This window comes from Ischnura elegans, chromosome 10, assembly GCF_921293095.1.
Source record: "Ischnura elegans chromosome 10, ioIscEleg1.1, whole genome shotgun sequence".
In the NCBI taxonomy this organism is placed as follows: domain Eukaryota; kingdom Metazoa; phylum Arthropoda; class Insecta; order Odonata; family Coenagrionidae; genus Ischnura; species Ischnura elegans.
This window is the reverse complement of record NC_060255.1, coordinates 39,474,433-39,485,641: the sequence shown is the minus strand read 5'-3', so window position 1 is coordinate 39,485,641 and position 11,209 is coordinate 39,474,433. Positions and strand designations below refer to the sequence as shown.

At 37.3% G+C, this 11,209-nt stretch overlaps 1 protein-coding gene across 1 annotated transcript; it reads left to right on the top strand.

The window, feature by feature from the left end:
• The first annotated feature begins 1,540 nt into the window (after positions 1–1,540).
• On the top strand, positions 1,541–10,654 carry LOC124166422 (androgen-dependent TFPI-regulating protein-like). The gene is made up of 4 exons (XM_046543954.1): positions 1,541–1,571; positions 2,730–2,946; positions 9,125–9,276; positions 10,531–10,654. The coding sequence occupies exons 1-4, from the start codon at positions 1,541–1,543 to the stop codon at positions 10,590–10,592; spliced, it is 462 nt and encodes a 153-aa protein (XP_046399910.1). The 3' UTR covers positions 10,593–10,654.
• Positions 10,655–11,209: the final 555 nt, after the last annotated feature.

The following is an 11,209-nucleotide window of genomic DNA, read 5'->3' as shown; positions in this document are numbered from 1 at the left end:
TTTTGATACAATGCGAATCTATAAGGTAAAAATAAAATGTAGTCACTCACGCTACACTTATCTTCGAGCTACTAGTTTCTTGCGTCGTCCATCGTTGGTAATCAGGCTTCCTAACTAACATTAATCTTGAACCTCTTCAAGCTTTTGTTTTTCCTAGCTTAATGTTTGCGCTAGCGTCCTATCTTTTTTTTGGCATGCAGAAATTCTGAAATATTTTTCTATTTTCTACTTTTTAGTGGCGAATTATGTAATCGATTGAAACAGATTTGTTAAAGAAATTTCTGCAAAAAAATTGTAAATAACGTTACCTTTGAGAAAATTAAAAAAACATATTTCCGTAGGGAAATTTAGTTAATTAACTATAGCACAATGGAAAAAATCAAATGTCTGATTATTGAATATTGTATTGCAATCGGATGCAAGCAAGTTTGCAACAATGAATACCGACGATGAAAAGTGGTTTAAAAATCAATTGCAAGATTACATCGATGAAACAGACATATAGACGATGAAAGTTAAGAAAAAGCATGTAAAGAGTAACTGTAACTGAACCCAGTTACAAGAAATAAAATAACAATGTTTTATTCCACACTTTATTTTAAATCGTATGACCCGGGTTTCAACATCTAGTGTTATCATCAGGTAAAATTAGATGGGTGGCACGCTCTTAAATAGGTAAACGTGGGTGGAAGTGGGGGATCAAAAAAGGGACGGGTGGGAAGGAACATTGATGGCGGGTAAAGCTGCTTTTTGAAGAAAGGAGTGGGGGAGGCCTTGGGCTGGCTTGCTTGGGATAAACGACAAGTAAAAAGGGGATAAAGGGGGGAGGGGTTCTCAAAAGGTTTAAAAGACATGAGGGAATCAGGGTTGAGGGTCGTAGGGGGGTGGTAGTGTGACGTTAAGTAAAGGTGATTGGGAGGGGAACATATGGTCATTACAAAGTTTAGTGGGGCAATTCACAATTTCAAACTGTTCTAAAAAGTCCATTTTTCTCCCCTTGTTAATACAATGTAAAATCCTGGGCTCAAAATTACATCAATGGTATTCGTCACATAAATGTTTTGCTAACCCAGTTACTTTTTATTTGGGTACTCCACCCAGCTATGATAATATTTGAAGGCTCAACTTTATTTTAACAACACGAGATGTATTTATTTCTTTTGATTATCCGTCAAGGCGGAAGGAACCTCCTTGGCCAAACATTGATCAGCGCGTCCTCTGAAAACAAAATCCTACCTCGCCACTCCCTTTCCCACCCAAAGTTTGCACCTATGGTGAACTCGAACAAATAAATCCTTCACAGACCTCCATTTTGGTAAAAACCCACGATGTAGTTTACCTCATAGGGTCCATGCTTGACTCAAAGCGCAATATTCAGTTTTGTTCTCGAACCCACCGAGAAGGTACGCATACGTCTCATTTAACGATGTAAATAAACTAACTTGCATGAGCGAAAATTTGTAGATTTTCTTGCTCTAGCGAAATATCGCGCCGAAGAACTTAAACTTATAAGTCTAACAGCAAAAAGAGGTCGCTCAAGATGGCTGAATGCACCATGCACATAGGTTTACGTACGTATATCTCAGTGAGTTGCATCCTCATAGACAACGTGAAGATAAGGCATTACATAATCCATTCTATTATCGTTTCCTAGATAACTGAATCAATAACAGCGATGAAAATCCACATCGCTATTAATCCATGCCGGATGCTGGTGTCTATATCTGTCATTAGATGGATTGTTATATTTTTTTTTATTTTCCCGTTATGCACAATAAAACAATGTTGAACAGTATTTTCAAAGGTTCCAATTGACAATTTCACCAACGGTATTACGTCCTAATTAAGTCACATGTTCTTATGGTTACATTAAAAGTTATATCACGTCCAGTACCCACAGTGAAGTCCATTTTATTGCATAGGTAGCTGTAATTAAATTTCTTAACTTGGTTATCGATGAGAATTTGAACATTGCAAAAGAGAATATTTTATTTTACAAGGGGAAAAACGACTTTGTTTTCTTCTGCGGATTTATTTTCCAAAGAAAACGAAGTCATTTTGTCTTTTGTGAACTTAAACTTCCACAAAGTTGAGCCAGAAACCATTGAATTTATAGTGAATAGTTTTATCATTCGCGATGTGGTAATTAAAGGTGCCTCCCTCCCCCCCCCCCCCACTGACTCCGCCCTCAACCTCCACACCCTCGAATTGGCTTGCATTTGGCACTTTCAAGCCAATGGCTTTCCGGGTTTGAACGTAGCATCCTAACGTCTATTCCTAACCCCCCCTTCCCATACACCTCTCCCCTTTCCCCTCTTTTCCCTTATACAACACTCCTTTCCTCACCATTCTTACTTCAGCTGAGGAAGAGGCCTCAAGTGCTTCGAAAGCTTCTAGTTAATATCGCGTGTGAGTGTTTCTTTTCTGTGTTTCTATGTGTATTGATATTGACTTAAAACTATTTATATTTATATTGCGTGCTACGTGCATCTCGTTTTTCTAAACATTGTATATATATATATATATGTGTATATATATATTACATCAGGGTGATACTGCCAATATATATGTTTTCACAAAGTGTCTCCATTCTAATTTCCTCGGAGCAAATTCCTTTATGTCATGAATGCGGTCGAGCGAGGTTTGCGATCGCAGGTTATCACGCTCCCAAATAAAATGATTGATTCTACGCAGGAATATTGATAAATTTAATTTTTTACCAATTCCAGGCGGTCTTCACCCTCTTCTGGCCCATGTTCTTGACTACCCGTCAGTCATATATCCAGTGGACCTCGACCTCGTGGTACCCAGGTGGATGAACCACGTCATCCACACCAATATTCTAGTCCTCATCATTCTCGAAGTTATCCTCTGCCCTCACGATTACTCTCCAAGGTCGGAATCCTTCCCTCGGATGTGCGTTGTTCCAGTGTCATACATCATTTGGTAAGTCTAGCGCAGTAGCGGATACAGAAAAAACTCAAGGGGGGAGGGCGCAAAAGATATGTTGAGCTGACATTACTTTTATCGTAATAAAAAATAGTCAAGTCATATGTAGAGTTTAAAAAAGTTTTATTTAAGCTGATTATTTTGCATATACATAACCAGGGGCGTAACTATGGGGGGTGATGAGGGGATGTAATCCCCCTCAAAGCCGCAGAGAAATCAAAAAATTATTTAAAAATCTTGTCTGGATTTGATTCATAATAACTGCCTCTGCTTAAAATTAAATTAGAAGTGCCAAAATGATGTAAAATTCATCATCTACGACTCAATTAGGAAAAGATATAGCGCAGAAGGGTTGCCAATTTTAAAGAAATACCCCAGAACAGGTGCCTGCTGCAACTTAAATCACGATAGATTAGTATCGGGACTACCCTAAGATCGCGATTTCAAATTCTGCGTGAGAAATCGATGATGCACTTATGGTTGCGGTGCTAGGTCCTCAGTCAGTCACATAGTAACTTTAACAGCTTCGTCACGTTGAGCGTCCACTCTATAGACAATTTTATTACACTGGTAGCTATAATCAAATCATTCAATCGCGATGTAGAAAATTGATCGGCCCGTAGCAGACTCCCTGTCACCAATGATAACGAATTGCATCTGAAAGCGTTTTTCTATGCACAAGATCACAAAAATGGTTGCAGTTCGACCAGTTAGGCAAACAGCGGCAAATGAGAAGAAGCGAAAACAATTAGGTTTCGATATTACAGGCAGTGTTGATAAATGAATTTTGATGGAAGGCTGTGCAAAAATTTGTAATATACATAGATTTCCATGACATTCGTACATGTTACAAGGGAGAGTATCAATTCATCCACGTGAATTGCAAAATTAGTGTGTAAGTTCAAATCATATCATCAAACTTTTCTTGAATTAGAGTAATGTACAAGTGAGTGAAGGAATAATTCGAGCCTGTATAAATTATAATCTAAACATGTCTGGATGTCGAGTACAACTGGTCATAGTGACTTTCAAGACCTCAAATAACATCCGTAGGGAAGACGGCTAAAATTTACTTACTTTTGGAGGTGTGTCTTCAAAAAGCTCGGTCACGTTTCTAGACTGATACGGGAAAAGGCCTCAGTCGGGAAAGGGGATCTAACAGCTTCGATATTAGTGAGTGACCGTTGATTTTATTCATTTATTTGCATTAAATACAAAAACAGTCTAGAAGACCTTTTACATTGGATTATTTAACATGGGTTTATATAACAAGAAATGACAGCAACACAAAACAATCCTAGAATACACTCAGATATCGCGTATTATTATTTTAATTTTATGACCGCCTCATCTGCTCTTTTTATATGTCGGTTCTAAGTGATAAAATTGATGATGTTTTATCAACAGAAAGAGATTTGTTGGAACTGTAGGTAAGAGGTAGCCGGTAGGTAAGGGATCTCTGAGTCACAGGTGGTGAGGTAGATGGAAAAGAGACGAGTTTCGCATTTCATCGGAAGGGACAATTTGTGTCGTAACTGCGTCCCCTCCAAATGAAACCTTCCCTGAAATACACCCAATAAACCCCCAGAAATGCACAAAATGAACCCCATTCTTTTTACAGAAAATTTTTTCTGGCTTTGACATTGCTCCGAGGAAGGTTTTACTGTAAGACTAATTACCTACTGAATATTACTTAAATCTACACACTAAAGCATAAGGCTATACACAACACTAATGGCAAGAAAAAATAAATGTAATTAAGGGCACACCTAAATTATGTCCAAGATTACATCAATACGAGTACGCACGTAGATTCCAAGGGCATGTTCCCAGTGCAAGAAGTAGTTTACTTTCACAACGTGTCATTTGCAGCGAAACCTTTTCCCTTTCCCTCTCGAAGAGAGACAGGAGTTGTGTAGATCTTCCTCAAACGAAGGTCAAGCTTCTTCCGGCGTCAATCTAAGTTCAACCGTTGTGTCACTTTGTTTTCTACTAACACAATGGCCAGCCGAGGATGCGAATATCAGCTCGAAAGGAAGTGGGAGAAATGGATTTTTTCAACACAAGTGATAACATTTACATTAAAGTTGAAATTTACTCTTTCTTTACGATTAATTTGAATTTAATTAAAATTTTAAGCTTTCGCTATATTTCTTGTATGCTTGCGTTTGAGTATTAAGACAGCACCATTAAATTAAAAAAATAACAGGCATAATGGTAGTAGCATATTTAAAAAAAATCGAATTATTTTCGCGAATTAATTTAACAAAATCATTTCGATTGTTTCTAGCTATACACTGGCTATTTATGACTTTTATGAAAGCGGTGAAGCAGTACAACCTGCGATTAATTTTTTGTTTAATCCCAGGCAATTTAAAGAGTAAGCAAGTTATTTGGGATATCTTTTTCTGTCATCAGCGTGGAAAAAGCGTTCCTCTTGGAGGCGGAATTCTAAGGAAGTAAGGCGTAAGTGCAGGAGAATTGTTGACCATAATCAATAAAGTGGGCCACTTTATCCGGCAATTATAATTCCTATCGGTTTATTGGCGTTACCCAAATATTTTAGTACCTTAAGCTAGTCAGACTTGGAGACATTAGGGGACAAAATCATGAATTAAAGATTTCAATGACCCCAAACCCACGGATTTCACAGTAATCATCAAAAATTGCTAATTCAGTACCAATTTCCTTATCACTAGTTCCATGCACGGATTAATACCGATTTATCAATCGTCTCAGGCATTGGAAGCTATCATTCAAATGCACGTGAGTGAGGTGAATGAAGGGGTGAAATTACCCGGTCGTTCAATGGCTGTGGTAGCTATAACGTAAGACATTTTTTATTTACCTTAGTAGGTAGTTTATGTAAACCTTATTGAATATAAGAATATGTTTACAATTACCTATGTTAGTTTGTCAGGTTTTGTGGTTTTGAGCAGAGCTGAGAGTTGATTTTTGGAGAAGGGAGGGGGATTTCCACTCCGTTGTACGAATTATAAGAAAATAAATTGTTGAAGTCAATTAAGACTGAAGTTATACAGCAGCAGTTTTTTTCTTCAAGCGATATGGTTTTTCTATTGAGAAGTATAAATATAGATTTCAAATTGAATTTAATTTAAAGACAAAAAGGTATGCCAAAAGACTCGAATGTCATAAGAAGGCAGTCACTCGTGTCACAGTGCTGGTGTAATATTCTTTGTCTAGATAATGCTCATGTCTATTTCCGCGATAGCATATTTGACAGTTCCCTTGTTAACCTTGGGAGGGCTTATCTTAGACGTAAAATCCAAATGGGGGCGATCATTCTCCCAGTGTTGTTCATCGCAGCCATAATTCCATAAAATTATGTTGTTTTTTTCGCGGAAATCACTATAAAATGAGTTTTTTCTTGTTTTATTTCTCCTTTGTTACACAAACCTCCTAAGCGTTTTTCCCTCCATACACAATGGACGTGGAGCAAGGCCAACGGAGGATCTTGACACTGAACGCTAACAGCTGATCGCAGGAGAAAGCACCACCACCTTTGAGCCAAGCATTGGGACAAGGTCTGGTCTGGGAAGCAACACGAGCAGTTTTCCACGGGAAACGCCATCTCCTGAGGAAAAGTTAAAGCTCCGTCTTGAGTCCGTCACATTCGGGAAGTTTAAATTGATCGCACGACGGCCGAGTATTCGCTATGGTTTTATAAATAATAATGCGATGATATACAGATTTTCACACATGCTATAACAGTATAAAAATTAATGCGTTAGATAACAGATAATTAGCAAATTTGAAAGGTAAATGTAGTTGAAATTATTTAGGATTTCTGAAACTTGGTAAAAAGTTCGGTGAAAATATTCCAGATTATCTTTCAATCCGAGTGCAGAGTGTAAATGAGTGAACTAAAACTTCTGTAATCATTAATAATACCTATTCTTTCTAGTAGTACAATATTTAGGCTCAGATTACACGGACCTGTTCTATATTTCATTTCCACCTCGCATGCCACCTCGATTAGGATGTGCCGGGAGGTGTAAAGACAACTTACAACCTGCACAAGAATACTAAAAGTAAATTAGGTGTACGTTGCAAGAGATTTGGTTGCCTTTGTTTGATGTATCATTCATTAGAGCCCTTTCACACAGTAGGGATATACAAAAGGGACATTAGGTGGCTTTACCATAGGTTTCTCTGTATTGAAAAATGCGCACGGCGGCCACATTGAAACAAAGTAATATCATGCGGTAAATTCTGCAAAGTAAGGAACGATCACAAATTCAAAATTGAGTTCAAGAAGTAGAAAAGAGATATTTTGTAAAAATTCTTTCTACATAGAGGAATAAATGAGTGGAACGACCTACCTGAAGTAATTTTTAAGATCTTCCATGTAAATGCGAAAATTTAGAATTTTATGATTAGATATTAGAATTTTATGTATTTTTTATGTTATAAGTGTATTGTGTGTTTATTTACTTTGTAATTAGATTGGTTGACCTGTAATTCGTTAAAAAAATCTAATGGTGCCACCAGGCAAGAGCTTACAATCATCAATATGAAATAGACTAATAAATATGCTCGAGCAATATTTGTCTAGCCCATAGCTTCTGAATCTTTAGCGCTTCCCACCTAATACGCATAAAAGCCGTGTTAACACGTAACGTTACGGCAATGTTAAAATCCCTCGCACCGCTCTTTATAGGCATGTATTTATACCTGAATCTTTAATATGCACTCTTCTCTTCATAGTGCCATTTTTTATAATTTTCAACAATTGTTTACTGCCGTAACGCCGCTCTAAACATTCCAAGCTTGGTCAATTGGGTTATTAAAAATACTATTTGAAAAGGATCATAATACTCAACTGATTTTGTTGGAACATAAGGGGATATGATTAAAAAATATTGAGTAAGATCAGGGGCGGTCTGAGGTGATAAGGGGCCCTCGGCTGGGGATCATGATGGGGCCCTCTTTGACGGGAGTTCTTCCCCAAAAAAATTAGGGAATAGGATAGTTTCCTTCATCAAAGAAAATGAAAGGCAATGATTGCGACTCGTTACCCACCTATACACATTATTTGGTTTTAGAAATACCGGTTTAGACGAATGGCAAGGGTCAATTTGATCATCATTTGAAAAAGGCCATATTGGCGCCCACGCGATGCCACTCCACGTGTCGTCACAGGGACCTAGTTTCTATATTAGTAGATAGGAGTTTTACATCGTCTGAGATTACCAATGCATGAATGAGGCACAGAGCTAAGGGAAACGTCTCTTAATAATCATAACCTATTAAAACTGCCTATGGTCGGAAAGTGTCCTTCGTTTGATAGGGTATTAATAACCTTTATTTAAGCCAAGCGCTACCTTCTGGCAGGGTACTCTGCTATCTGCTAGCATCCTGCGTCGTATCAGCGTTCAGAGCCTCACCCCAAGGTCACCTCACTTGCTGCAGCGGGAACCATAACGACGTCACACGGGAGTTTTCCCGGCATTCATACTTACCCGTCGTGTTTTCGCGCGCTTGAAAATTTTCACTTTTCATTTAATCGCGAAAAATAGATATCGTCATTTAAAAATTTAAACCGTGAAATACGTACTCCAGGAGTAATAATATTTCGATTTAGGCAGTTAAAAATAATAGGAATCCACCCTATTGCATTTCCGGAAATGGATTTGACGCTATTTTGGCTCTAAAAACTGAACGAAGGCTAATAAAGTAGCAATTTCGTGGGAAAAATGCTGTTAAAAATGAGAATTTCACAGTTAATAAAATTTAATAATCTATTATCTATTTAGTGAGTTTTTTCTTGAACAGCGCTGAATTAAAAAAAATTCTTGAATAATTGTTCCGAATGACACTTTTATAATAGCATCAGGATCTCTATATTATTTTGATACCTTTATTTCATTTATTGAAACGATCCTACTGCCTTGAGTGCGTTGCAAATAAAGATAAGCAATTAAAACGTTGAATTTTATGATATCAAAAAAGTTTGTCGAAGTAATATGAGCCTCTTTTTATCACAACTTTCATATACGCCTTACGATAAACGCGATCGTTGCGGAGGGGTCCCTAAGCTCGGGGCCCTCGGCGATCGCCGACCAGCCCAGACCGCCTCAGAGTATAATTGATCCTACCTTTATGTTAATAATTTCTCAGCTGAAACATGAAAGTGAGGTTGTCTCTTTTGTAGCCTTCTCACCACCATTGCCATCCGTGGAACATGGCCATATCCTCTCCTCGGCATGATCGGTCACCTTGGAAGGTTCCTCTTCTTTCCCTTCTCATTCCTCGTCGTATGGCTGTCCTCATTGGCTGGAGAAAGGATCAACGCCAAACTATGGGGTAAGTATTACAATGGGGTTTGTCATAAACATAACTGCGTCATTCCTCGCCACTTCGGACTGGAGTTGACATTGAGACCACTCGGATTTTGAGAAAAATCGCAGAAAAGGTTTCCTCCCACAAAAAGTGCCTCACACTCACTTTTAATGCCCAGCTCAACTGGTTTCGTGATTATCCGAATTCGTTGGTCAAATGTTTGAGTACCTGGTAGAACTCTTTTTTTAGAACTAAATATAGATACATGAAAAGCGGTATTTGGTTTCTGCCTATATATATACACAATGTTTTGGAAAATATGATATGCACGTGGCACGTAATATAAATAGTACAAGTTAATATCGATAAACACATTCCTCACTGCCGGATCCAGGACAGGGATCATGGTGAGAACTGGGGGGTAACCTCTCAGCAGTAGTGGTGGTCGGGGAGGTAATGGAAATTTTGAGAATTTCGATGCTTCTAACAACACTTCAACATTGTCTCAATACTTATTTGCTGAAGGACTAAGAATTAAAAAGATATATTTACGTACATTTGTAGTACGTTTACCTCATGATAAGTTTCTATAAAGCATTACGTTTTTATTCCATAACATAAAAGTATGTATATTCTACTTATGAACGAAGAACCACGTTATCTAGTGTAAATTGGATATCCAAGCAGTGGCGGATCCAGGATAGGGACAAGGGGGGGGCCAAGTGGGGGTCGAAATTCCAGCAGTATTGGGGGTCGGAAAAAGATTACCATTCTATGTAGTGTAAATTAAATATCCAAGGGGGGGTTTAAAGCTCCCATAGCCCCCGATAGATCCACCACTGTATCCAAAGTATATCCAATTTACTCTCTGGATCCGCCGCGAATATTCCTCGGTATGATTCAAGAAAATTAAGGAACCAAATTACATTGATACACATTTGAATTTATAGCCGCATAAATAAAACAGCTGCTGGAGTACAAACTCATACTTCCCAGTAATATATATGAGATAAATTTAAAATAAACGGAACCAAAGAAGAGCATGCATGTTCACCCGAATAAAACGAATGAATACAATGGGTCATCGTAAAAAGTCACGGTCTCTCTTCTAGGGATAACCACTCACCTTTCCAACTGGTTCTATTCTCCCTTTTCCACTAGTTAAAATGAAACATAAACCCAGCCTCATCTATGACTCTCACGGTTAAAAAATATTTCATCATTTTCCTGTGATAGAATCGTTTGAGATTTTAATTCTGTACTCTTTTTCCTTCGCAAGCGAAAGCAGTAATAGCCAGGTTGCACAGAAAAAGGATCGTGAGCAGATAAAGATACACTAATTTTAACGAGAAGATTTTATCAATTTTTATACTATGTATTTTTTTAATTATTTACACATAAAAATAATGATTTTTAATAAAAATAGAAAACCATTATCTCATATTGGTGTATATTTATTTTTCCTAATATTAAATTTATCATTGTTATGTTAAATAGTAAAGGTCCAATGATTTCATTTCAGCCAGTTTCACGGCATTTCTGATAAATAACAAAGATGACTAAGCGGAGATTTAAGAGGTTTAAACATACTTTTAATGGAATATAATAGTTATTTTTACACAAAAGTTTAGAATAATAAAATAACAAAATATTTTGCAAAAAACGATAAAATTTTTTAAAACATTGCAACATGAGTTTCATCGACGATTACCCACAACATTTACACATAAAACAAAAAGTATGCCCAAAAACATTAAGGAGAAGGAAAAATGATTGAATGATTGACAGATTTAACACAAATTATTCAAAGAAAAGGTATCCGGAGTCATGAATGCAAACACCTAGTTCCTGGTAAGCAATGCAGCCTGGTAAACTACAAATTTACATAGTTAATGAAACTGAAACATATTGCTCAAATGTCAGTTTTGAAAGAATGTCTGTAGTGGAGAAAGCAAAA

Bases quoted from the DNA above. Each gene is read 5' to 3' on its own strand.
- LOC124166422 (XM_046543954.1), top strand. From the start codon at position 1,541: ATGGCTGAATGCACCATGCACATAGGTTTAC. The intron at 1,572-2,729 runs GTACGTATATCT...TACCAATTCCAG, and splicing joins CACCATGCACATAGGTTTAC to GCGGTCTTCACCCTCTTCTG. The intron at 9,277-10,530 runs GTAAGTATTACA...TTTCCTTCGCAA, and splicing joins GATCAACGCCAAACTATGGG to GCGAAAGCAGTAATAGCCAG.